This window comes from Podarcis melisellensis, assembly GCF_964234715.1.
Source record: "Podarcis melisellensis genome assembly, chromosome: 4".
Classification (NCBI taxonomy): Eukaryota; Metazoa; Chordata; class Lepidosauria; order Squamata; family Lacertidae; genus Podarcis; species Podarcis melisellensis.
The window spans coordinates 57,678,418-57,706,035 of record NC_138531.1 but is presented as its reverse complement, the minus strand read 5'-3'; the positions used below and the strand labels follow the sequence as shown (position 1 = coordinate 57,706,035).

The window sequence follows — 27,618 nt, the reverse complement described above, 5'->3', positions numbered from 1 at the left end:
CAAAAGAAATTGGGGAGGGGGAGAGAGACTTCATATTGCGTTCCTATATGAAGTACTTCAAGAAAAGCAGGTAAATTTCAGTTGTAGATATATTTCATCACTCTAGCCAAGGGTTCTTAGCTGGTGACAAAGCCCAAGACAGAGAGAAGTTTCAGTGTTCCAACATAATCATAATAATTTCTTCTGTCAAAAACATACAGTCTGCTCATACTAACTAGTCTTGTGTGCTATAACCATTTTTTGGCAGACTGTAATGATAAAGAGTATTCATTTTGCAGATATGAAGATTGGGATAGAAGATTGGGAATGGTAATAAAGGCCCACTGAACTCAGTGACCTGACTACATTCTTTACTGATGATAAATAGCTTGACATACTTTAAAATTAGATGTTTCATTTAGTGTTATTTGCCCATAGTTCCAGTTATTTCCATAATTTCCTTCTTTCTGGAAAAGTGTCCTTTCAGTGTTCTGATCGTACGTGATGGTAATGCTCAAACGATACACATTAATACCATACATGTGATACCTGAATTGGAAAATGAGAGGTAATTATTCATTCTGGCATATTAAATTGAAATCCACCTGGTATCCACTAGCACAGCAGACTTCAGCTTGTGCGGTGAGCTTTTCCTCCCCTCTGCAGCCCCTCGTGGACCCTCAAAATCTGTTCCAGAGGGTTGGGGGATTCTCTGGAACAGATTTTGAGGAGGGAGGAGAGAGAACTGACTTTGCTATTAGTACATATGGTATGTTCACAATACCAGAAACTTAGGCAGAACACATCTGAAGAGGGGACTAAGGATAAGCTTAAAAGTCGAACTCTCACAAGTCTGCCTCCAGACATCATTGGTGTTGAAATGTAATAGCCTGCAAGACAGATAATAATATATATTAGTTAATTATTAACTCCTTGTTCCACCAACTACCTAAGGAAGTATACTTGCTAATTTGTTGCCCCGAACTTCTACCCTGAACAATGGAATATACATTGAATAAATAATAATAAAATAATTTATACACACATAGTCCACTGGCTCTCATACAGATGCCTAAGCATGATGGATCACTTGGCTGAGGGGAAAGGTCCAAGGAGCCCATGCTTTGTAGCCCCAGGCCTGACAAGCTAAAACTCTCAGTTTTTAGAGCAGACATTGTTTCCTTTGCTAAATACAAACAAATATTCTTTATTTTGCAGATATAACAAAAAGGAGGGGGGACATTGTTAACTCACATGAACAATAAATATAATCCATCAGTTCTGACCTAAACATTGATATTAATATATGCATTCCATTGGTCCAAATAGGTATCCAAATGAGATTGATGATTATAAGATATATTGTCAAGTGTACAAAGAGTAGTGAGATCTTCAAGAGGGGAAAATATCCCTCCTGCCTTGCAAGACATTTCTATTTTATTTTGCAAAAATACATTGGTAAAAAAAGAAAATTCAAATCAATTCATGTTTTGCTCACATCTTAATTCTTACCTGATAAATTGCCAAATGTATGATCAAAGTTAGGGCCAGATGTAATAGGGAATGTGGGACCACTAATTCTTGCCCATTCATCATCGTCATCTAAATCTTGAATCCAGTAACAAAAGCCATCTTCAAAAGTGCAGCTAAGTTTCTGACTGTCTTGAAGCGAAATGTGAATAAATTAATGAAACGAAATTTAATAAATTAACTGAATGGACTGTGAACAATGACATTCCACCATGTACTGATTTATTATAATCCTTTTCATATCATAAGCAAAGTGACTGTGTTGAAAGTGCTTCCCATCCAACCTGAAAATACATCACCCAAATGTTAGCTTCTATGAGCCTTGGCATGGTTTTCTGTAGATAATCCACACACACTTATTTTCTGTACTAGTTTCATGGTAGGTTTAATGGCCTTTCCCCATTCTCAAAGCACTAAACATGAGTACTATTTCCCTCAACCGGCATTAGGGGATTGGTGTTCGACTGGATGACCCTTGGAGTCGATTCTCACTCTGCAGTTCTAGGATTCTCGATATACAGTAAGCCTGTAATGCAGATGCAAATCTCCCTCCATTCTAATATTCATTCTAATATTCAACCATGGACTTATCCACACTTACATTTCCTCTGCTTGTTCTAGGCGTGGTCCACGCTTTAAAGCTCTATGTCCGAGCACCCCACCCTTTTTTTTGCTCCAGAGCCTTTCCCCGCAAAACTCCACTCTTTAAAGCTCAGTTGGAACAAATGGCAATCCGTGGAAAAGCCAAATTGATATTTGCTCTGATGGAGCACTCAAAAAGCAGGTTTTTGTGGGGAAAGCTCAGGGGCAAAAATACCCCCATGCTCAGACACAGAGCTGGGTTGGGAAAGAGTTGGGGGAAAGGTAAGTGTGGCTAAGCCCTAGGCCCCTCTGCAAAGGAAGGCAGAAATGCCTAGGCAACTGGAGAACTCTCCCTCTCTTCAAGATCAGTGCAGCAACTTGTATCTTTTATGACTGTAAGGTTTGTTAATAGCCACAGAAGAAATGAATATTAAAGATACAGGTCTTTGTTTTCAGGGCCAGAGGATATTTCCTTCAAAATTACACATGATATTACAACTCAGCAGTGGTTCTTATGCATGAATGCCTACATTTAGTTTGAACCGTGTGTGTTCCAACAGGGTATGTATTTATATGAAGAAAGAAGACTCAAGTGAAAGCACTTAATGTCTTCTTAATGAATATAGAAGTTGTGTTTTTGCTTTTGTTTTGTACAACATGCTGGGCATAGTTGTTACCAGCTCTGACTTTTAAAGCCCTAAACAGGTTGTAACCCAGTTATCTTAGGGATCACTTGCACCCATACCAGACTACCCATTTCATGAAAGCTATGCCAGATGCCCTGATCTGATGCCTGCAGCGAAGCACAAGAATCAGAGCCTCCTGCCTATCATGCTTCTGCCTATCATGGTTTTCAATTTTGGAGGAATTTAAATTTAAAAGAATTTAAAAGACCTGTCAATGCACATTTTAAAAAATGCCATTTGGAGAGTAGAGCATGATGCTGGATGCTGGTTTGAAGTAACTGGATATTGTCCTAAAATGTGCTACAGAAATTTCTTAAACAAAGAAATATATTCTTGCATGCCACTAGTCAGACATTTCAATCAATTTAATTTATTTTTTCCCAAACCACGGGGTACTAACATCTAGGAAAAAAGTAACATAATATGTTAATTATCAAGGTGAAATGGGAATTAAATGGGAAATCATCTTCATTAATCTGTAAATCCTGTTAGTTGTGTATGTTCCTGGGTAACATCTCTAGGTATGGATACATTTTCCCAATTTTGATTTATTTTTTTTAAAGAAAGTCTAAAGAGTTCAAAGCTGAAATACAAGTAAGCAGCCTTGATGATACAGCACTTCTGGTATCTATAAGCAGCAAAAAGGGTAATGATATAGAAAGGGCCTGACCAATATAGAAAGGGATAATTATTCATGGGGTGTTTGGACAAGTTAAGTGGATAACAACACATTGTTACATTAGCACTTCAAAATGGATTTGATAAAAGAATACAGTGTCTGTAGCATAAGGCTATAGACACAATGTAAGACTAACATTTATGGGAGCTGATTTAATACATCCACTGCAAGTCACATGTGAAATCAGGTGCATTTGTCTCCATATCAGAACAATGTCACAGTTTTGCTAGCTGTGGCTAGATCTCTTCCCACCACATATACTAACAATGTGATATTTAAACAGAAGTTAGAAAGACTACTTACCTGTGAGTTCACTTGTGTTAAATGCAGTGTAGGTTGCATTAAAGCCATTATAATTTTCAGCGTAGTCTGTAACAAATTCTACAGTGGCTTTATTAGAAAATATGTAAATTGTACCAGGATCAGAACCTGAGAGGAAACCTACAAAGAAAGAGATGGCAAAGATATCTAAAGGGTATAATGCCACATACATGCAAATAATCCAAATCAGTAGTCTTCAGTTTACAGAAAAGTGAGCCCAAAAGTGAGCCCAAACACTTATGCTTTTTCTACTATTACCCATTTGTATACCTAAAAATGAATGGAGTTGCTCATATTTAAGCATCAAGCTGTGAGCAAGATTACAATTTGCCATTGGAATTGTTTCTGCCCTCATAAGAGTGTTATCCTAGAATATATCAGATTATCTTCTAGAATCTCATGATGAAAATAGACAGCAATTTATAATTAGAATTAGAAACACCACTGACTCGTAACTTCATGGAAAACAAACAAATCATTTATATGACATTGACACATGAAGAGTTCAGCATTATTGTGGGCACTGGTTCCCCATGGCTTTGGGCATATAGTAGTGGTTGACTTCTGTATAATCAGAACTTCAACTAACAGAGGCTTTGCATGTGGTTAGAAGTGCAACCTGGAATGCTTTTAAGCAGAGATACTGCAACAAGTATAAGTTGGACATTGCATTTATTATAATAGCAATTCTTACTTCTCTTGGAACTTTTGGAAAATGCAAATGGGACACATAAAGGTGTGATCAACTAAAAGCCTATTGAACTGACTAGCACATTTGCAATTGCCACAATGAAATTGTTGAAAGGAATGTACACAAGGTGCTATCTCTTCCATTCAGCTGAATGGGGAAGCCTGCTCATGAATAAAAATCCCTGCGTATCTTGAAACACAAAACTCTGGATGAAGAGCATCATTCTCACCACATGGGATTATAAAACATTGCATTGTAAAAAGAAAAGGATGCCTGGTTGCTGTAAGTATCACAGATTTAAAACAGTATTAAAAAGGTGTCTTACCTCTTAAAATCTTCCCTGGGCCTACACCTTCATAAATACTTAGAGTGTCTGCATACTGTTGTGTATCAAAAGCACTGAAATTCAGCTTAATAGACAGTTCTTGATTTACACTAAAGGGGGCAAAATATTCTGTTAATAGCTGCGTGGCTGCTGAATGCAGTAGACATAATACACAGAAATGTGAGGACGTATCTTGAATCAAATCCCCTCCACCCAGCCAGCAGCAATTTTGCTTTGCATTGCAAGCTAAGTGATGGAAAAATGCTGCTCATGTAAAGAGCATTGGAGCTCCGTCCAGATGTTCAAATAGTTGATTGCACATTTTATTTACTTACTTTATTGCTTTCCACCCCACCTTTCCTCCCAAAGGAGCCTATAAAGGTGCTCCTTGAATTGTATCCAAGAGAAGCAATTCAGGGATAGTTATATTTTGAAAATTACACACTTCATTTATTTATATTTAGGAGAGTATTTATATACTGCCCAATCATAAAATACCAGAGTGTTGTACAGCAATAGGAGCACATTAAAAAACATTTAAAACAATGCAAAATGATGATTGAAATGACTGGCTAGTGGCTATTCAAGAAAATGTTAAACAACCACATAGGCCTGGTGGGATAAAACAATATTCAACTTGTTTGAAAGTCAGTGTCTGCTGAATCTCTGTTGGAAGAGTGTTTCAAAACATGGGGCTGGAGACTGAATGCTCAACTTCTGATTGAGGCCAGTTGGGCCTCTGTAGCATAGCGGACAAGTGGTTGACATCCCATTCTAAACAGACTAATTTTGAAGCAAGTCCTAACGAATTCTATGAGCCACCTAATTTAGGATTTCAGTCTGAATCTGACTCCTGTTTAAATAAACTTTCTCTGTCCCCTCCCCCAACTTTGTGCAAATCTAAGTATAAGTTGCTGATTTGTATAACAAATAAATATAAGCATTAATTGTGCACTATCTGCTCTGAAAGTTTATGGCAATTTTAAAATTATTTGTTGGAGAGTATTGTTTAGATTATATTTTGTCAACTTGGAATTTAAGGCAATGAATTTAAGAAATCTGGTAATACTATGGCCACTTCACACATTACCACGTTAGAAAATGTGCTACATATGATGACAATGTATCCTGTAAAATGGGAGAAGATTGCAAATTTATTTGAGCAATGCATGCATCCTGGGTGGAGCTGGTCTATACAAAGTATATATGCAATGTACGCAGAGTTTTTAAAACAGGATACATTTTATCATTATACCTAGGAACTTGCACTACATCCATTATGTAACATGAAATGGAACTATACACACATACCCCTTTATTTTAGAGACATGCACGTTCAGAAAATGATATAAATCTGCTCCAGGATGTCATGTATCCCAGTCTTCTGGAGCAGATTTTGGGGGTGTATGAGGGCTGTAGGGGAAAATTCAGTTATGCAAGTGGAACTCTGTAGCATGAACAGAACAACAGTGCTGGAAAAAATGCATAGTGATTTTTTTTAAATAAACAGTAGCATCATCTCAGAAACAGTCCTCATTTCCATTGTCATGTCCTTCTCCTTTTAGAAACTAGAAAATCTGGAATACTCAGGATGTGAATACAAACTTCAAACTGGCAAACTGTTTTGAATTTACTAAATTACCTTTTCTCCCCTGGTTGCAGTTCCCAAAAGGAATTGAAGTATTTGACCACAACCATTTCAACATGCTTGTCAGAATCAATTTGGAAAGTGCAGTAGAGCACATTTTTAATGCAATCTGTAATCCTTTCTATTTATTCTTTTGTTAGCACTTGCGTAGATAGAAGAAGCATAGAAAATTATATCTGACAATAAAAAAGCTCAAGGAAAATGCTGGGGAAAGTAACTCAGTAAGGCATATTTGGCTAATTTAATATGATAGGGTAATTTGACAACAATCAAGTTATTTTTCTACATTTATTAAAAAGAATAACAATATTATATATTTCTGTTCAGGAAAGAAGCACAAAATTGGATGAGGAAATGGAAAATCTTCATAAAAGCTTAAGTCAGAAGAAAGCAACAAAACAAAACAAAACCCTAACAGATCATCTTTGTCCTGCTTCTGATTTACTTTTGAATCACTGACAACAGCACGTGCAGGAGTTCAACATGTTTATATCATCATTCAAGGACAGGAAGTGTCTGAGTAATTTGTTGAATCCTTCCACAAATATCCCACATGCCACTCAGCTCCTTCAAAATATACCCCTCCAATTTGGCTGGAGAAGAAGACTAGGGTGGAAGGGGAAGAAAACACCTAGGATATTTCATCCTATATCCTGAGCTTATGCTTGTTTCCCCCACCCCTCAGGTATTTAGCTAGGAGATTGAGAGCTAAAGGGCTCTCATCAGCCAATATTGGCCCTATATTGGGGAAAAACATATTCCTCCTCTGAAACAAGACAAGCAACAGCTGTACTTTGGAGATCTATGTTCATCAGTAAGCCTTCCCACCCCCTGACCTATGAGGTGCTCCTAGAGTTGTGTCAGTAGTCTCTGATGGCGACAACAGTTGATAGTTAGGTTATTAAGGAAAGAAAAGGAAGTAATTTGTTGCATGAGACAATGTTAATTGACTGATGCATAGAAGCAGGCAAACTGGATGCAACCCACCCTGAGGTTATGTATCAAGACCAGGGCCAGCCCAAGACATTTTGACACCTGAGATGAACCACAAGATGTCTTCCTGCCAGAGAAGGAGGTGTGAGTGAAGATCTACACCAGGAACTAGAGAGTTTGTGTGCGTACATGTGTGTTGTGATCTACATTGGGAACAAGGTTGGAAGGAGACCAGCAGTGCCTCCTATTCAGCTGCTGTTGAGGAAGCAGCAAATCTGGCCTCCAAGGAGTGCACTGCAGCTGTCGCTTGGAGGCCAGATATGTTGCCACTGTAGATTCTGCTGCACAAGGCAGTTGCCTCACCTTGTCTCAGAGATGGGCTGTCCCTGATCAAAAGAAGGAGAGAAGCTGGGCACGTTGCAGACAGTGGGCTGCTCAGTGATGGCTCAGTGCCTGTGGGAATCACCTTGAGGAGGAGACAACACAGAAAATGGCCCCTCTGGGGTTTCCCCTTCTGTGATGCCATTGGGGGCCAAGAATTGCACCCCCATGAAGTTTGCAGATAGGTGGTGGAATGATCCCGAGTGAAAGAGACCTCCGGTATAGGTTGGTATAAAAATTCAATAAATAATAATAAATAATAAAAGACAGGGAAGTGAAGATATTCCAGGGTGAGAGATGCAGAGGGAAGAAAGGCCCCCAGGTGAGAGCAGAGAGGGCATATTTCCTAATGTTTTATTTATTGTTTATGACTACTTTTATGTTGTAGTTATTTTTTTATGTTGCAAGTCGCCTTGAGCATGGTTTGTACTATGGAAAGTTGGCATCCAAATAAAATTATATACCATATGTATGTAAATAACTTATTGGTGCATATTATGCCCCACATTAACTAGAGTGTATAAAAAACAATGTTGAGAAAAAAGTGTTTGCATTTTATCTGCAAATACAGTCTAGTTGATAGAATGTTGTCAAGTGACTTACTGTATAATCCATTGGCAAGCAAGGTTTGAAATATAAGGCTCTGGATAATGAATAGAGTGGAAAGATCCAGTGGAGCCAGTCAAAATAAATTTTCCATCACAGGATGTAGCTGTAAATAAATAATAATTATCTTTTCAAGAAATTCAGTCTCAGAAAGAGATTGCTCCAGTCCTTGATTATAAAGAACAATTGTACTTTGTTTTCCAACTATATTGTCTCAGTAACACATTATGGGAAGAGGAAAAGCTTCACAGTTTGAGATAAATTTGGTTATATTAGCAGACAGAATATAGATTTGGTATTCCTCATTTTATTTTTACTGTCTTGAAGGGCTTAGGTTTCTTGTTTCCAGGGCTCCCCTTATACATTAAATTGATTTCTGGAGCAGGAAAAATTACCTCACAAATCAGCTGCAACCATTATTCTAAGACAGCGATAGCAATTCATCCACTGCTGCAGTTAGAGCCTCCTTTCTGGATATGCCTTAACTATCACTGGCACCATTGCAAGGTCTGGTTAGATAGAACTTGGTATACTAGAGACATGGAGCTCATTCGTATGAAGGGCCAGCCATACCATTAGCCACAGTCACAGAATCACGTCAGACAGCAGATGGTGGGAAGTGGGGTGGTATTCGAGAGAACTGTTTTTGTGCCATTTGCTCTACTCTAGCTTTCTATCCTCAAATTCAGTAGGAGATGCTATTCCATCACTACTGTTGATGACCCCATCTGCACTATACATTTAAAGCCATATCATACCACTTTACACAGTCATAGCTTTCCTCAAAGAACCCTGGAAACTGTACATTGTTCAAGGTGCCACAATGCCCAGAGTTCCCCGGGAAGGGTAACTGGCTGGCAAAGCACTCTGAGCTCTGTAGTTCAGTGAGGGGCATGGGGTCTCCTAAATAACAGCTCTCAGTACCCTTAACAAACTACACTTCCCAGGCTTCCTTGGGGAAAGTCATGACTGTTTAAAGCATTTAATAATGCTTTGAATGTATTGTGCAGATAGCGCCTTAGATTCAACTAATCTAATAGAATGGGGGAGAGCGCCATCTTGTCTTTTGCCTCAGACAGCAAAAATCCTCGTGCTAGCCTTGTGCCCATGAGGTAAATCCTTGTGTTGTGAATGTGAAGAAATACAAATCTGGTCACTCTTCTCCCCCAAGGGAGACCAATCTCTGGCCAAATGAGTTCAAATGCTCAGAGCATATTTTGTTTTTGCTTCTTTGCTGACTCATTACAGCAATCCAAGCACATTTTCTTGAATTTGTCCTTAGGATAATGAGGAAGGGTGTCCATGTCTTCACAGCCAATCCATGCTAACCAAGATATTTTGTTGACAGGTAGTTTCAGATACAATATTACTAATTCAGGCATTAGTAAATGGTGACAGTAAACATGCAAGGGAAGGCATTGGGGATGAGTGTGCTAGCATTAGTCATTTTGCCCCTCACTGTTTTCATAGCCTTCATGGAAGATGACAATTTGAAGCTGACACTCTTTGGTATCCATGGGGGCTCCCCCCACATTTTACAACCCTAATTTTGTGTCTACGTTCACTGTTTAATAATGCCTGCAGAGGGTGGTTGCTATAAACAGTATATAGCTGTTCAAATTTGTTGTGTTTAGACTTAGCTGACATCTCTGTCTTACAGTCATACAATCCACCACTTCTTTTAAATAAAGTAACAACTTAATAAACAAAACAAAACACTTTAGATTTCCCATATATCTCTGTCCTCTTTTAACAAAAAAATCTTTTAGTACCATGACTACTTCTACTATGATTACTACCTGAATTTCAGTATAGGACATGGTTCTCACTTTCTAAAGCTGAATTAAGGAATGGGGACAATGGTGGAGTCACTTCATTTCATGGCGATTTTATCATTAAAACTAGGGGACAGAGAGTTGCAATGTCACCTGTTGTCTGCATTTCAGCTGAGAAGCTAATTGATTTCACTGAACTCTGACAGCATCAGGAAGAAACTGTTAGAATTACACCCTTCCTGTGCTGTGGCTTTATACCTCTAGCATATGCTGAACTCAGTAGCACTAAAGGGAATTTTAATGGGGACCGGATGGTGTTGGACATAGGTTCCTTTGTGGACAAGAGTAGTTATAAAATGACTATAAATCCTGTTGTAAATTTTTCCAAACTTCACAGGCAGCTATTATGGAAGAGGTAATGCCCCTTTGGTAATGGGAACCAAGAGAAAAATCACAGACCTGGAAAGCTTGGCCTGCATTCTGACTGTGTAAGTGGCTTGGCTCACCTCTTGATGGTCTTTCTGCTAACTCTGCTAGAAGAACTAAAGCCTGGCAGAACTCTTCCTCACTTCCAACTATAAGACCATAAAAATAATGGTCAAAATGTCACACTGTTATCCCAACAGAAACCTATTCTCCTAAATTTTGTGGAGGGCAGGTTTTATCTACTTTTATTATTATCATCACCACATTTATATACCACCTTTGCTCCATGTATCCAAAGGTAATATACCCACTTTTCTCTCTATTCATTTTGTCATCACAACAATCCTGCAAAGTAGTTTAGGCTGAGAGATAGTGCGTGGCACAAGGTCACCCACTGGACTTCACAGGTAAGGATTACTTTTAATCCTGCTCTCCCAGGTCCTAATTGAATACTCTAACTGCTGCACCATGATGGTTTCTTTAGGGAAGCAATGAGCTGAAACAAACACTTTGGCCATGTAGTATGTTAGCATCTTATGCACATTTAACTTGTGCCATTTCAACCATCTGTGGCTGAAGGCAGGCTGGTTGAAATTCTCTTGGGGTTGCCTGCTGCAGAATGACCTTAAAAGCTATTTTCACATCGGGTAACCCAGCTTAGGGGGCAAGGCCCACTCTGACTCCCAGTTCTAGGATGCTCTCGTGAGATCTTGAGGGGCAATTTGAGTTCCAGTATGTGAACGTTCTTAGGCTTCCAGAGCCAGAGTGCTGAGATGGCCTTGCCTGGCAAACAAGGCAGTGAGCTTTAAAAGCTCTTTTCATGCCAGTTAAACCAAGCAGACCAGGCACAAAAATTGCTTTTAAGCTATTTGCCTGGTTTGCAGGGCACCCAAGCCCATTCAGCTTGCAAGATGTTCTTGAAAAATCTCGCTGGGTCATTTGAGCTCCCATGAGATCTTCTGAAAGCATCTCTTGCCTTCCAGATCCAGCATGCTGAATGGGCAGAGAGCTTAAATGCTCCTTATGCACCAGGTATCCCCAAGTGGACCAAATGCCCCCCCCCCAAGCTTTTAAACTTTCTGTCTTGCTTGCAGGGAAGGGCCCACTCAGCACACAGGATTTGGCAGTACTTTCCCCTGCCCCCTCACCCTCTCGCTGCAGGGTGGCTCCAAGTGTTTGATTATAGGTAATTTTCAAGTATAAGCAGAACCCTTTGAACCAAATCCCCACATAAGATGGGACCATACTGTATATGTATTGTGATGTGTCATTTCAACAAATAAAAAGAAGCCATCAAAAGCTTTTGTACACTGAGTAATAGCAATAGTCCAATAACGTCTCCGACTGGCAGTAGCTCACTCTGGCTCAGAGCTATTGGGTTTATTGAACTAGAAAGCTCAGAGGTTTATCACTGAACTGCATACATGCTAAGCATACCACGGGGATATAGAGCTAAGCTTAATTTTTCAATTCTATGCATATGGATTTTTCACAGACTCCCACTAAGCTGAAAGCTGAATTCTATAGGTAGGAAATAGAAAAAAAAAATATCCTTGTGTATTGGCTTAACATCTTTCAATGTTCCTACACTTGAGGCTGTGATATATTAATCTTGCATCTACATTGTTGACATACTAGGAAAGAGACTGCATTCATAGTTACTCCCTTGATGGTTTGTGAAGTTTTGTTTTAAATGTCAGGAAAAGAAATGGATTAAATGAGCAGCTTGTGTACATGCTAGCTTCTTAACATCTTAATATTAACACCAATGCTCTTGTTATATTGTCAACAGCAGAAACCTGAAATTTGAAAGAACAAAACAAATATAAATATTGAACATAAGCACCCACAGAGAAACATGATATTGGAACTGGGGAATAATATTTGATCGCATGTAACTAGAATACTTCCTTAAGGCACTTCCTGTAAAGTTTCACCCTCAGGGGCATCAATATGAGTTGTGGACATAAGTGAACAATCTCATAACCTTTGTTTGTGTAAGCAAACTATAGCTCTGGGTTATGTGAATATGCTCAGAGGAGTTGTAGTGGCAGAAGGTGAAGGTGCAAAGACTGAAGAATCAGATAAAAATACTGCTACAAATAGTAGTAATAGTAGCAGTAATTCCCTGTCCAACTGGACCACTCTTGTTGGTTTGCTTGTTTAAAAACCCCTGATCTCAACTGCTTTTTTTCCAGAAGGGTAAAAGAGACCCTCTATCATTTTACAACAGAAAAGCAGTTGTGGGAGGAGGGATTTTGAATGAGAAAATCATCTGCAGTGAAACAGTCAAGCATCTTTCTACCACTCTCCCATTCAAATTTCTAGCCCTTCCCTGGTTGTATTCAAGTAATAACTAATAACCACCACCACTAGACTGTTTATGTGTCTTCCATGTCTTAACTAGTTTGGTGCTTAAAGTCCCAACTGCTGGAATGTAATTTATTTCCCCACCTTATCTGTTGTTGGCCTGCTGATATTGAAATCTCAACACAACAGTCATCATACAATTTCAAGAAAACAACCCAACTATCCACCATAGACTAGGAACATAAGAAGCTGGCTAATACTGAGTAGGACAATCTAGTTCAGAACTGGCTACACTGACTGACAGTGGCTCTCCAGGATTTCTGGAAAAATGTTTTCCCAGCCTTACCTGGAGATGCCAGGGATTGAACTTGAGACCTTTTATATGCAAGGCAGATGCTCTACCATTGACCAATGGGCCTTTACCTTAAGAATGGGCTGGGAAAGAGGTGGTAGACTTATAAGGTAGAACAGACTACAGACAAGCAATTATATTTCTTAACGTTTCCCTGAAAATCAACACGAAAGCAGAAAAACACACACAGTAGTGACTGAATTGGGCTTCACCTTTTGACTTGGTGTGTTAGGGTTTTGAGACAAGAAGTATGCCAGATCCAAACTTCCCTTTCATTCTGGAGAGGCACCAAGGGAACAGAAAGGGTTGGGAGCTGCCAGATCCAAAACCATCCCCGATCTGCCACCCAAAACACCTCATCTGTGCCAATACTACAACTAGAATACCAATGGTGGGGTGGCAAGGGCAGCAGAGGCCTCCATGCTTGTAAAATGGAGGCATCAACTGGACACCTCCTTTTCCTCCTGTGGATCCACACGCTATCATATAGCCTCCAAGATGCCTTCCATGGGAGACCATCTCATCTTACATACAAGGCTTGGCTTTTCACTTCTATTTCTTTCTATTGTAGCCTCTGTCTGAAAGGAACCAGACCAGACTGAGGATATGAATGCAATATGAATTTAGAGCAGTGAAAGCTGGATCTTTGTTTCAAAGCAACACTGTATCTTAGCCTTTTAGATAGCATAAAACAGCTAGTCATTGTTAATTGCATAAATCTTTTTGTAGTCAGAATATTGCTTTTCTGTAGTATTTCACCTATAATTTCTTTATCATTATTCTTTTATTTAAAAAACTGGTAACTCAAGTTGCAAGAATTTCTTTCCCCTGATGGGTTAAAGAAATAATATTGTATTACCTTCCACATATTGTATTACCTTCCACACAACACTGCATGATGTTGAGAGATTCTGTAAAGGGTCAGAGGTTAATTGAAGGAACTCAAATTCTTACCACATGTTTTTTCATTTTCATCAGAACCATCTGGGCAGTTTGGTATTCCATCACAAAATGATTCTCTTCTTATGCAGCTTACACCATCAGCACAAAGCTCCTCAAGAGGTAAGCATTTCACTAAAATAAGTTTTTAAAAGGAAGATGGCATTATTCAGAAAGTTGCTTTGATCATACACAGTTTCTTGTTTAGATTGTGCACCAATTAGAGATTTTTGAAATATTAAGTTACATATCAAGCTTTAAAATAAGTAAATAAATATAGCAAGGGTGGTCTGGGATGCCCAATCCAAAATACAGTATTGACAGTGTTCCCTATACTTCCAGTGCAAACTTTACAGTGTACAAACCTGGAGCAAAAGACAGACATGCATTCTTCTCCCAGATGTGCTACTCTAGTCTTTCCAATAAGATTGCTACCTGTCCCTTTAACAGCAGTTTGGTTCTGCAGCAATCAGGAGGTTAAAATGTTTAGCTGTGAAGGATTGAACCTAGAACTGCATCAGTTTTACCTCTGAGTTACAAGCCCTCCATCCACTTAAGAGAACTTTGTGTCTTCATACTATTCTGTGAGCCCAATATTACCAGTGTCAGAGACGGATTATAAGTTCTGAGATACTTCAAGTAAAGGCATAATAAATCCTGTGAAAATAATCAGTAGTAGTCTGCAAAAACTCAAATAACTTGAGTTTTATTGATGTTAGAAACTGTGCTTATAAAGGACAAGTTTAAGTCCTTTTGGAATTAAACTTCAGAAAACTAAACCACAATGCCATCTACTGGGGAAAGAAAATGTGTTTTCTTCCATTACTGATTCTCTTTCCAAGTCAGAATAACAAGCACATCCAATCATCAACCTTTTTAAGCACAAATGTTCCTTACTTGTTCCTAATATCCACTAATTGGTACAGACACTGGTTACTGAAGTAGATGTATATTAGTGTAATGTGGCAGAAAGTGCTGCTCATAATTTGAACACAACTTTTAAAGCCTTATCTGCACAGGCTCAGTGTGGATCTTGTGGGTGGAAAAGTAAAGGGAAGTTTTCCTTCTGCACATATGTTTTCCCTCTGCACATAACTGTTGCATTATAGGGAAGCATTGCTTCTTTTCTCTTGCATTCTGGGAACTCTCGCTTATAAGCTTTCCTCTGTTTCTGCACACACTGTACGAACCTGTTCCAAACACCAAGACATTCCCTCCTTGCCCAGTTCATCTTAAGATCATGATGACCTGTTCTCAATGCATAGCTGACCACATCTACGGAACTCGATTGTTATATGTTATGATCAATCATTAGTAATTGTTTTATGCTATATTAATCTTTAGTTACAATTTAATTAGGAGGCTTCATGCCTGTCTAGTCCCAACCTCGTTTCCCAGCCTTTAATCTACCGGTGATTAATGTTCACATGTAATTCCCACCCCTCACATGTAATTCCCGCCTTGTATGTATGTTAACCAATCAGCATTAAGTTTCTTTGTGTTTGTATCAACCAATCAGCCACAAGCACACCTGTGGCAATGTTTGTAATATTCAATAAAACAGAGTTCCCGGGGCTTTCCCGGCAGATGCCTCTCACATGACACCTACTACTCGTCTCCCATGATTTTCATTCCTACAGAAAAGCATATGATTTACTTGATTACAAAAATACCTGGAATTTTTGATACAAAAAACACTATACCTTGCCATTTTCTGTCTACTAACCTGATGTTGTCAAAGGACTTGTACCAAATGTTCTGAAGTCTTCAAAGCAAAAAACAAAGAAAATTGGGGGGGGGGGGGAGAGACAGAAACTTATTTATAAAGCAAATGTTCCTTCCATTCATATTATAAGCTTGATAGTACAATCCTATGCAGTAATCCCCACTGAGTTCAATGAGACTTACTCCCAAGTAAATGAGCACAGTATTGTAGCCTTATGCAACAATGTAGAAAATGATGTGAGCAGTATATTACTTTGGTTGTTGCACTTCATCAATGACTTTTAATATTAGATTATATGCTTTGTATTTACTAACCTGATGTTGAACCAGGCAGAGGACCTTCTCAGTAGTGGAATTCACCCTGTGGAATGCCCTCCCATCAGATGTCAAGGAAATAAAAAACCATTTAACTTTTAGAAGGCATCTGAATGCAGCCCTGTATATGGAAGTTTTTTTTATGTTTTATGCTTCGTTGTGTATTTAAGAATTTGTTGAGAGTTGCCCAGAGTGTCTGGAGAATAATAATAATAATAATAATAATAATAATAATAATAATAATAATAATAATGCAACATGTCAAAATGATATTGGAAAGTGTGGGAGTACCGTATTTTTCACCCTATAGGATGCACCGGCCCATAGGATGCACCTAGTTTTTTGGGGGGGAAATCAAGGAAAACTTTTTTATTCCCCCCCCCCAGGTTTGCGCAGCCATCCCCAAGCTAAAAGGGAGACGGAGCACTCCGTCTCCCTCTTCTGCTTTCAGGGACAGCCTCTCTAGCCTCCGTGGGGCAGCGGCTTGCCCCGCTGTCCCCCGAGTTTGTGGGGCTGGCGAGGAGGAGAAGCAAGCTTGCTTCCCCCCCCCGCCAGCCTCGTGATCAGGTCAGGGAATAGCGGGGTGGTGGCGCTGCGCCTCCCCGCTGTCCCCCGAGCTTTTGGGCTGCAGGCTGCTGCCCGCAAGCCTTGCGAGCCCGCGGGACCTCCCGTCAGGCTTGCGGATAGCTTCCTGAAGCCTGGAGAGTGAGAGGGGTCGGTGCGCACCGATCCCTATCACTCTCCAGGCTTCAGCTAAAGCCTGCATTCGCCCCATAGGACGCACACACATTTCCCCTTCATTTTTGGAGGGGGAAAAGTGTGTCCTATAGGGCGAAAAATACAGTATATTGTTTAGCCATTGGAGATAATCAATTATTTTTCACAGATTTTCCTTTTAATTAGGCTGATATAACCTTTAGAACATATTAACTAAATGAATTGAAATTATGTTTGTTTTCATTTACTTGCTTTTTGGTGTTAGCTTCTTTGTTGGACCCATCTCTGCTATTTATTCTTGTTAAAACTGTTGTTTTTTTATAAAAAATGTTGTTGTTTTATAAACTAACTCCTCAGTGTCTCTCTATCCCTGCTTTATTCAAACCTCAGTCATTGTTTAAAATCTCCATTTCCCTCAGTGTCTCTTTACCTTTGCTTTACTCAAATTTCTTTCATTGTTTAAAACTACTATTTTCTCTCTCTCAGTGGAGAACCTTTCACACAGAGAGAAACACTTCTCCCCTTCCATGCCTCAGCAATACCTCCCCTTAACCACTCAAAGTCATTTATTACAGACACGATTGTGTCTTTTCCTTCTTGCCCCTTCCTCCTTTCTATGCCCCACCTTTAGAACCTTGGGAAACAGGCAATGAAAAGAGTGTGATGATGGACTAATGCAAATATAGTATATAAGAGAGAGAGAGAGACAACGCACACACGAGAGAGAGCGCAAATTTCTAACCATCCATTAGGAAAAAATAACAAGTAGAAAATAAGAAAATCACCCCAACAGTCTAATTTTGCCACTTACACACTGGTCTCACAGACTGGAAGAGAATGACCACTCTCATAAAGGACTATGTTTCTTTATTTCAACACCCCTACCCTAAAGCACTGTTTCTAGAGCTGCCTTGAAAAATAATTCACTGTGATTTCAAAATGAGAGATCCCCCACCTCTCTACCCAATTCCCTTTTTTCTACATCTTATCCCATCTCAAGCTCTGGTTGTTTGTCCAATCAGCTTGGTTTCATTTCTCAAAAAATGCTATATGATTTGTACTTGTATTTACTAACCTGATGTTGTCAATGGACTGTTTGTGCTAAACATTCCTGAATCTGCAAAGCCAAAACAAAACTGAATATTATTTCAGAAAAGGAAAGGAAAAACAAAAGAATAAAGTGTCATTATTTTTTTTTGGAAAAGAACAAGGAGAAAGAATTGGGTTGGAGACTCCCTGCTCCAATTTAACATGCCTTGTTAATTGCACGGCCCAACTTGGGAATGTGAGAATTTGCCCTGATTTTACCCTGATTCACCCCTACCAATTAAACATAAGGTCTAGCCAGTAAGGCTGATGCTAATTAGATGACTGTGCAACGAACAGCTGCATTTTCAATTAGTGGTTTCCATAACAATGAATTCCAGTTTGGACTTCAATTTCTGAATCTAAAACACACTAGGTATGAAATATTTACACAGAATATAACCTCTCAAGTGCAAGCTATTTTCAAATGATAGTTTTACTATGTGCCAAACTTAGAAGGAATGGCTGCTGAGGGGTGGGCAGCACTTGTGGCCTGTCGTGTGCTCTCCCCATGCCTGGGATGCAAAATTTCTTTTGGTGCGGCTAGCCACTGGGTCCTCCCCTGGTCAGATGTTTTGGATGGCGGGATAAAGGCCTTCTGCACGTATTTCACTCATCTCAGTCATCCCAATGCAAAGCAGGTGTACTTTCAGGGCACTCCATTAGAGGGGGCTAAGTGCAAGTCTCTGCCCTAAGTGTGGGGCAAATGGGCCATAGAGCTTCCAGCAGCAGTCAAGGATGGACCCCATCAGTGGACCTGCATCTTGCCATGGTCCAAATCCCAGGCACGACCATGCTTAACCTTCATCCCTCCCATCAGGTGGCTGATAATAGATATACACGCAATGCCTGAGTCAAACCTAACCTATATCTGTGATCAATAAAGTTGTGGCCAATTTTTAATTCCAGACTGTTGTCTTGTCAAGTTTGCTCCATCACACCATTGCTATTTGTTTCACCCTTTGAAGTTGGGGGTTCTGCAAGTGGGTCCACAACTGATATTGTATATGTAATATCCTGTCCTTTTTTTTTTTTTTTTTTTACATTATTAGATGCAAACTATTAAATACTACTGGAGGCAGAATACCCAATGTTGAGTCCCAAATAACAAATGCCAAATGATGAACAGTTTTCTAGTCCTGTCACTATGGAGATGGATTTGGGGGTTGTTAATTTGGGGTGGGAAAGCAAATAAATTGGGACACCAAATTTCCCTGTTATATTTTATTGTGGATATGCACCCCATTTGGAAACTTTCCCATCCCCTCTCACATCTTCAATGTACACAGTGCCTGAATTTCACTTCTGACTCATCTTACTGCACCTCACAAATTCAGTCATTTCTTTGTTTTTAGTCAGCCTTGCTGTGGCTGTTGTAGGTAAATACTTTAGGATGAGGAGTGCTGCTGACTCTTATTGACACATAAAGACTTGTCGGCAGGAGCAGGGGTACTTTGGAGAAGACACCACTGTTGAATCAGGAATCAATGGATGGTACGTAGTTGAAATAATAGCACAATGCAATGTTTCAAAAGGAAATAATGATTACCTGTTATTTCTATGCTGTTCACATCAATGCTGAGAGTCTGCAGAAGATCACTTTTATTTCTTTCAATGCCTAATGCAAGTTCATTCTTTATAGTTACACCAGGCACCCATTGTAGAAAGGAAAGGTTGAATAGTACAATAACACTGCCATTTCTGCCAAAGATCAACAACAAAACAAAATTAAAGTCTGCAAAAAACTTTTTTGTTTAGATAAATTCAATTGTAATACATACATTTATTTTTTTAATATATGAAAACTGTTTATTTCATTGATACTTTGATACAGTGGTACCTCGGGTTACAGACGCTTCAGGTTACAGATGCTTCAGGTTACAGACTCCGCTAACCCAGAAATAGTACCTTGGGTTAAGAAATTTACCTCAGGATGAGAACAGAAATCACGTGGCAGCGGTGTGGCAGCAACGGGAGGCCCCATTAGCTAAAATGGTACCTCAGGCTAAGAACAGTTTCAGGTTAAGAACGGACCTCCAGAACAAATTAAGTTCTTAACCTGAGGTACTACTGTAATTTTATTGTCTACTGTTCTTCTCACTGCTTTGATGATCAGTGGGATCATGGAAATTTAGGCAGTGGGCGAGAAATGGTGCAGATTTCAAACTCCAGATCAGGAGTTAGTAAAAAAAAAAGTCATTGTCCCCCCCTTAAAATGTCACCACACCAAAACTACATATAATGCTTGTTTATATAGTGCTTTAATGAAAATGCAAGATCTGAAATAAGGGAGAGGAGATCTTGAAAAATATATTTTTGTAAGATCCTGCAAAATACATGGGTGTTGACTCTGAAAGCAAGGGGGGAAGGATGAAAAGAGGCCTGTAAATGAATCTGGTGAATAAGTGGGTGTGCATTCAATCAGGCTAAACAAATTAAAAAGAAACTAGTGGCATATTTTAGCATATACCCTTCATAAGTGGGGAGAGTGAACATGACCTAAAATGCTTCCATCCTTTGCCGTTTAATCTGAGTATTGGGATTTTTGACAACATTAGTTTACCCAGTGGAAGTTTCTGCTTGGTTTCCTTCATTTTCTTTACTCTCAATATAGATGTCTCTACTTGTAGCAATATCTGGACTGGCGATGATGTGTGACTCTATAATAATGCTTACTGAAGTGAAGAAAGTTTTCTCGTGGTTAAAAATCAGCAGTGACCTTTCTTATTTCAAAGAATTCCTGCCAGCAGACTGTCACTGATACAGCTGTGCTTTGGGGTAAGAGGTGATTAATCCTATCATGGAGCAAAGCAGAGGCTGCGGCAATGTAGTGAAAGATTCTTCCCTTTAATTTCTTAAATGATTCTAACAACCTCTAGGCCATGCTGAGTAAACAAAAGCTTTTGATGCTATCTTTGTGACTCATCTGATTTCCAGGGATGAAATAAGAAATCGGATTGCCCTGAAGGATAGGGCAAACACTTTTCTTAGGAAAGCTGCACAAGGACACACTCTTTGAATCAAAGTAACAATTGAAGTTGGTCGGCATGCAAACAATGTTGTCTAGGAAAATTTAGGGCAATGCTGGTAAATTTAGGCCCTGAAATTCTGAAGTTGTGCTTCCTCCTTTATTGCCCTGCCCAGTTGTAAGGTTGTGGGGTTGGGGAGGACCTATTCACAGAACCATCATTAAATGAAGCATATAGGGAGGGCTTCTTGGCAGTAGCCTCTAAGTTGTGAAATGGATTTCTCCAGTTGCACCTTGCACCAGCTTTCATAAGCAGGTGAAGATACACAATTTTTGCTCAGGCTTTTGGAGCAGGGTGGTGAAGTGATGCTTTTAGCTCAGTGGTTCTCTGACTTTTTTCTCTGGGTCACACTTTCAGAATAATTTTTTTTCTTGTGCCACACAGCATTGATAAGTAACAACTGCTAACGGTGCTTGATTTATAACACAGGACACAGCTGCTTGGTAATATGATTGCGGCACATCTAGAAAGTGTAAAACATTGCAGCTACATAAGAACATGGGTAATGATTCTAGGGGTTGCTCATGCGTAAGTTGCCGCCACTCCTGGCTAGGTTACCTGGTTGAACCCTTTCTGTCTGGACAGCCTTTCACTTCGTGGCTGTCTCAGTCGCTGGCAGAATCCGTCAGTGGGCGTTTCTTGAACTTCTTCCAGCAAAGAAGTTCTTTGACGCCAAGTCTCCTCCTACTCTTCCTGCGCGGAAGTCTTCTGTGCAGGGAGGGTGTGGGCAGCGGAGTACCCGTGCTCTCCCCGTGGTCTCCAGTGAAGAGTCCTGGAGCCTCCTCTCCGATTCCCCCATCTGCCCCCCCTTCTCCACTGGTGTTACGCTGATTTCCTTCCCCAGCAGATGGGCAGCCTCTCTCCCTACTGGGACCCTCTCCGGCATCCCTCTGGAGCCTTCCCTCCGCCTCTACCTCCGATGGCAGTTCCCTGACAACATGAATCATTCTCAAAATATAATACTGATTGTTCTTGAATTTTCCAACCACAATTGCCATCCACTCCACCACACAGTTTGAGAACCACTGTTTTAACCAATTCCACCTTCTCTGTGGTGTTGATGTGCTTGCTGCTTGTACTGTATATTTACTGTGATTCTAAGGCACAATATTTTATGGCTTGTATCTAATGCAGCACATAGTAGCTATCCTGTGGGTGCAAGGATTTTTGCCTGAACAACAGGACTTTCCCAACTCTCCTCCTCCATCAGGTACCCTGCACCTTCTCTAAAGCTACTCTAGAGGGTTGGAGGAAATACCAGAACAGATTTAGAGATGTGTGGTAAGGGGGGGGGGGTTAGGGTTAGGGTTAGGGGGGGCGGAAGTCCCATTGCACAAGCAGAAACCCTTGCGCTATTGGGAAGGTTACTTGGTGCTTCATAGGATTCAAGCCAATATTTTTACATTTTATCCAGCATGTCCTGGTACCCTTGGCAGAGGGGCAGAGAAAAAGAAAACAGTGGGTGGGTAAACTGAACCCCACATCCCAGAGAAAGCCAAGGCTTATAGGTCAAGTGGAGAGTGATTCATCAACATTCAGGAAGTGCTGATTAGGGATCATTTTTCAGTGTTGAGTTGAGCAACCATTGCCTGTGTATGCTTGAGTATACATGTTGGCACTTTATCAAATGTAATCGATATGTGGAGGTGTTCATGCAGCCTAAAGCTTCATCGACAATCCGAATTACAATGGGATTAGATGTTCAAAAGATCTTAATTGATACTGCTTTGGTTACTAAAAACATTTATGTTGCATTTGGTTTCTCAGATTGCAAGTCAAAAGGTTCTGGTTTTACTTAATTTGAGTATAACTTGACAGCAAATGTTATTAAACTTGGGAATGGTGATTCTGTGCTTCATTAACATTGTCAAAGGAACCAGCCAGCTGCTGTAGTTAGCAAAGGGAAAATGTGTCTTATTTCTTGACAGATCTGCTGGAGAACTGATTAGAATGGCAGTCAGATATGCTATGAGGAAATGCACAGAGTAACAAAAATCTCGGAAAAATCAAAGAAACTTTCAGAAGAAATAAGCAACAGATGTTCTATGGCAGCACAGTTCCCTAGGCCTTGCTGGAAGTGTTATTATACAAGTCATGAAAGAAACTAAATAAACAAATCCATGTCTTAGGACCCATTGCTAAATTTGGAAGGTGTTGGGAGAGCTAGCACGCTCCTCCCCACATCACCATTCCTGTCACCCTCACCTTGTGGAAGGTATTTGTATGATATGGGCAGAATCCTGTATCTGTGAGGTTCCATGTGCCTTATGGAATTATGTGAAAACTGAGGATTGTAAACCACATTGTGATGTGTGGGTAGGGCTCCATGGATACAGGAGACTGCTTGCTTCACACAAGAACTTCCACAAGTTCAGAGTTACAAAAATGAGGCAGGGTGGAGCTAGGATGCTTGTTTCTGCTACCCCATCTCAAACATTTAATACCACATCGTCTTTAGTGGGCTAAAGAGAAGCATGAAGAGGAATATAATATGCTGTATTATTATCAAAATAATTTAGCCTCCATTCCTGTACACATTTGCATATATTTCAATCTGTATGATTTTAGCAGTATTTAATGTACATAAAACTGCAAACCCCCCCCCCTCTTTTTTTTGGGGGAAAAATACACCTCACCTGAATTGCAATATTTTACAGTCCTTGTAGTCATTTTGAAGTTCACTTGACTGAAATATATCATCCACCTAGATAGAAAAGGATGACATAAAATGTTTCAGCTATCTAGAGGGGGAAGGATGACAGGCAATTATGACAAAATATTTCAGTCAGTGCCTATATGCAAATTTATGAACTTTTGAGTGAGGTATAGCTCTGTTTAAAAGAAAAAGAAAAAAAGCTCTGGAAGGTTCTGTGGGTGGAGAGAGAGAGAGAGAGAGAGAGAGAGAGAGAGAGAGAGAGAGAGAGAGACTGAGAATAGGATCCACAAGTACAACAAAGCTATATAGGACCAGGTAAGAATATTGTTCTTGACTAGGCATCAAGCTTCATTTTTTTCTGAACTCCTGGTGCTCGACAATTGCACATGTGTAAGCATGGAGGCTTCTAGACACTGACTTAATATTGTAATTGGATCAATCAGTTATCATAAATGGGTCATTGGGAACAGGGTTTTTATTTAAATCAAATTTTCCACAGAAAGGGTAAATCTGGATTATTTGAAGAAAAAGTCTAAAAACACTCAAGGAAGATGCAGTGCCAGGGAGAGGTGTGGCATGGGGAGAATCCTGTGGGATAGATAGGGAGACCTGGAGGGCTGCATTTGATTCCTGGACATGAGATTTCCTATCCCTGCCTTAAACTAGGACACACTGCTAAACATCACCACTATTTGGCATTGGAAGGCATTCAGATATTGATGCCAATGGCAGTTTTCATTCTGTGTTAAATAGCATCTTTCAGCATATAGGGGTGCTTTTGTCCAGACCATAGCATCAGCTCCGTCCCTACAAGCCCATGGTGGCTACTTTAATGATAGAAAACAGCCACATAGTGCCATGTTCATGTACATCATTAGATAATAAACATCCCATCAGTCGATTCCAATTAAGTTTCTTTTTCGCCCCTTCTTGCAGGCCTCAACCATGAATCTACTCTGGAGGGTCCCAAACTCTCTGAAGCAGATTAGAGGTGGGCTGCAGGGGGGAGAGGATGAAGGGTAAATTTCATTTCCACAAATGGCTACCACAACTGGATGTCTCTCACTACTGATATCTGCATGTAAATGGCAGAGAACTTAGATAGATTTAAAACTGAAAGACAATATAGAGGAACCTGTGAAAGCTAATCGATTGTAATTTGGTAAAGAATGTATTGGTTGATACTTACCATTTGCTGAACATCAAAGGCAAGAGCTTTAAAGGCTGTTGATGATTTATCTTGCAAAGCCGGACTGAAAGATGCTCCTGACAGTATGGTGAATTTGCCCTGGACTGTAGTTCTGCTCACATCTGATATAATTAAAGGAGATATATACCAGCAAGGATACACTTCTCTCATTTTATTTAGAGCTGTCCTTTGCACTTTCTGTGAATTCCAAAATGGAACCACAACATGTTATGCTTATGTTATGCTTATAAGTTTCCTCACAATTTTGAAGTATATCTCTGACAATGGGTTTGGTGTAAATACCCAACCTTGCAGTAGCAGACCTTGGGATCTCAAATTTCAGCAGCTTTTGGGCAATGCCAATATTCTACACCCTTCACATGTCACTTTCAGTTCAAAATAATACTTGCAGTGTCCCCTGTGGCTCTGCTGAGGTTCAGCTACCACTGCAGCCAAACTCCCTTAAATCCACCTCTGCAACCACAGCCTGGACATAATGCTTTCTTTTATATAGTTACACTTCTACTGCAGAGGAATGATGGAAATTTCCTGTAGCAACACACACACACACACACACACACACACACACACACACACACACTGTGGTTGGCATCAGCTATGGAAGTTGTGTCACTTCTATCTAAGGAAGGGACAATGGCTAGGCAGCCAATTTTATCCCATATAGGAAATCATGCTGAGGAAATTGAATACTTTCAGGGTATTATAAGAACTAAGGATTAATGCTATTTCCTCTGGGCATGAAATAGATACAATTCTCTGATGTACCACTTTGAAAGAGGCTGCTTTGATTTGACACAGATATGTCTGACCTTTTCTGTCAGAACTCATGTATTGCTTTGGTGAATGTAGAGAATACCTTCCTACAGTCATTTTGATCTTTCAGATTGGTAATCTTATAAAATAAAGTTCATTTCAGTCATTTGAGATCTAAAAATAGCACCTTAAATATTTAAATTATTTAATCCAGCCTAAGATTTTTTTTCCAGTTCTGAAAAACAGCAAGGTTTGAAAAGCAATCTCTTAAATAAATCCAATGTTCCCCGTGTTGCCCCTTTAAATGCAGCTTAATTTGTTCATGGATCAATGCCTCTGCTTCATGTTCCTGGTTGTCACTAGCAGATGCAAAGAGACTGACATCATGTGGTTGGGCACGACACCGTTAGTGAACTATGTTATCTTTTTGATGTTGTGAGTTGCCCTAAGCATGGTTTATTTTCAAAGGTGGCATACAAGTAAATGATGGTGATGATGATGACAGTGATAAATCTCCCATGAAAATATAACTTCTGGTGACAGTTCTGTGGCAAATTTAACATGATCTCCAAATGTAACATGAGACTGGGACTCAAAGTGTTGAATTAAAAGGTAAAGGTAAAGGACCCCTGACAATTAAGTCCAGTCACAGATGTCTCTGGGGTTGCGGTGCTCATCTCACTTTACATGCCAAGGGAGCCAGCGTTTGTCCACAGACAGTTTTTCCAGGTTATGTGGCCAGAATGACTAAGCCGCTTCTGGTGCAATGGAACACCCGACACCAGAGCAGTGCATGGAAATGCCGTTTACCTTCCCTACCTATTTATCTACTTGCACTTTGATGTGCTTTCGAACTGCTAGGTAGGCATGAGCTGGGGCAGAGCAACGGGAGCTCACCCCATTGTGGGATTCAAACCAATGCGTCCCAACCAAGTGTTGAATTACTTATTAGTAAAATGTACCACAGGGGTACTGTCATATTAGAAACACTTAGCACTTTGCAGAATGTGGTGCCAAACATGCTTCAACAAAAGAACTTATTTTTCCTTCATCTATCTTTTCGTTCAATGCACTGTAACATTCCATTGATTTAAGCAAGTGCCCTATAGCTCATACAATCAATTCTCAAACTTGTAAATTAAAGGAATTCACACAAAAGGCTAAGTACAAAAGCAACTTTCATATCAACTTTAAAGTCACCCTGTTCTAGTCTGTCATTAACTCAGTGAACATATGCTTTAGTATTTAAATTATGGTCTAAGGGTTCACTACTTTTATGTATAATGATTCTTTTTCAAAGCAGCAGTACATCTGCCTAGCATCAAACATGACAAATAATTAAAGTAACATGAGCAGTTGACTTCAGAACTCAAGGTTGAATCCTACCTCCTTACCTTGTTCAGCTGGTTTACTTTCGAACCACAAAAGTGTTAATAATCCAATGCAAATGCATAATGATACTGTAAACAGAGCAGCAAACAAAATTTCATAGCTGGTAAGAGGAATGCAGTTTTTCTTTGATCTTTTTATCAGGTTCATTTCAGGATGGAAAATGGTGACAAATTAAGGATTGCCACCCGATGCATGTAAGAATAACAAGAACAATGATCTGCTTGAGCAGATATTTATATACCGATGGTGATTAGAAACTAATTGCAACTTTAATCTTCATTTACACTCAGTCATTTCAGCCCAGGTTTCTCTGTCATCCAGTGTAATGATATGTCCTCAAGAACATATACATAGTATGAAAATGTAACTCCTGTTTAGAAAGATAATATTTTTCAACATAACGCATGTAAAGAAAACACCCAAGGTTATAAATGTTAATTGTCAACTTTACATTATTATTATTCCACCATTTATCTGTCACCAGTGAAATTAATGTGACATTCTGTATTGCTACTAGGCTAGAGGTATTGGAAGCCTTGTGTCAATTTACCTTTGCACCAACAAGATATGAA

At 39.7% G+C, this 27,618-nt stretch overlaps 1 protein-coding gene across 2 annotated transcripts in view; it reads right to left on the bottom strand.

Annotated features, from left to right (window-relative positions):
• TMPRSS15 (transmembrane serine protease 15) overlaps positions 1-27,377 on the bottom strand; it is a 56,529-nt gene extending 29,152 nt beyond the window's left edge. For both annotated transcript variants that reach the window (XM_081908089.1, XM_081908088.1), the window contains exons 1-13: positions 27,049-27,377; positions 24,881-25,002; positions 23,672-23,739; positions 19,556-19,707; positions 17,996-18,037; positions 15,890-15,928; positions 14,179-14,298; positions 8,359-8,467; positions 4,794-4,903; positions 3,760-3,897; positions 1,492-1,641; positions 764-869; positions 378-528 (exon numbers count right to left, since the gene is read on the bottom strand). In XM_081908089.1, the coding sequence (XP_081764215.1) occupies positions 378-528; positions 764-869; positions 1,492-1,641; positions 3,760-3,897; positions 4,794-4,903; positions 8,359-8,467; positions 14,179-14,298; positions 15,890-15,928; positions 17,996-18,037; positions 19,556-19,707; positions 23,672-23,739; positions 24,881-25,002; positions 27,049-27,193 (1,452 nt within the window). In that variant the 5' untranslated portion in view covers positions 27,194-27,377. The remainder of the gene's footprint in view (positions 1-377; positions 529-763; positions 870-1,491; positions 1,642-3,759; positions 3,898-4,793; positions 4,904-8,358; positions 8,468-14,178; positions 14,299-15,889; positions 15,929-17,995; positions 18,038-19,555; positions 19,708-23,671; positions 23,740-24,880; positions 25,003-27,048) is intronic.
• Between the last annotated feature and the right edge of the window lie 241 nt (positions 27,378-27,618).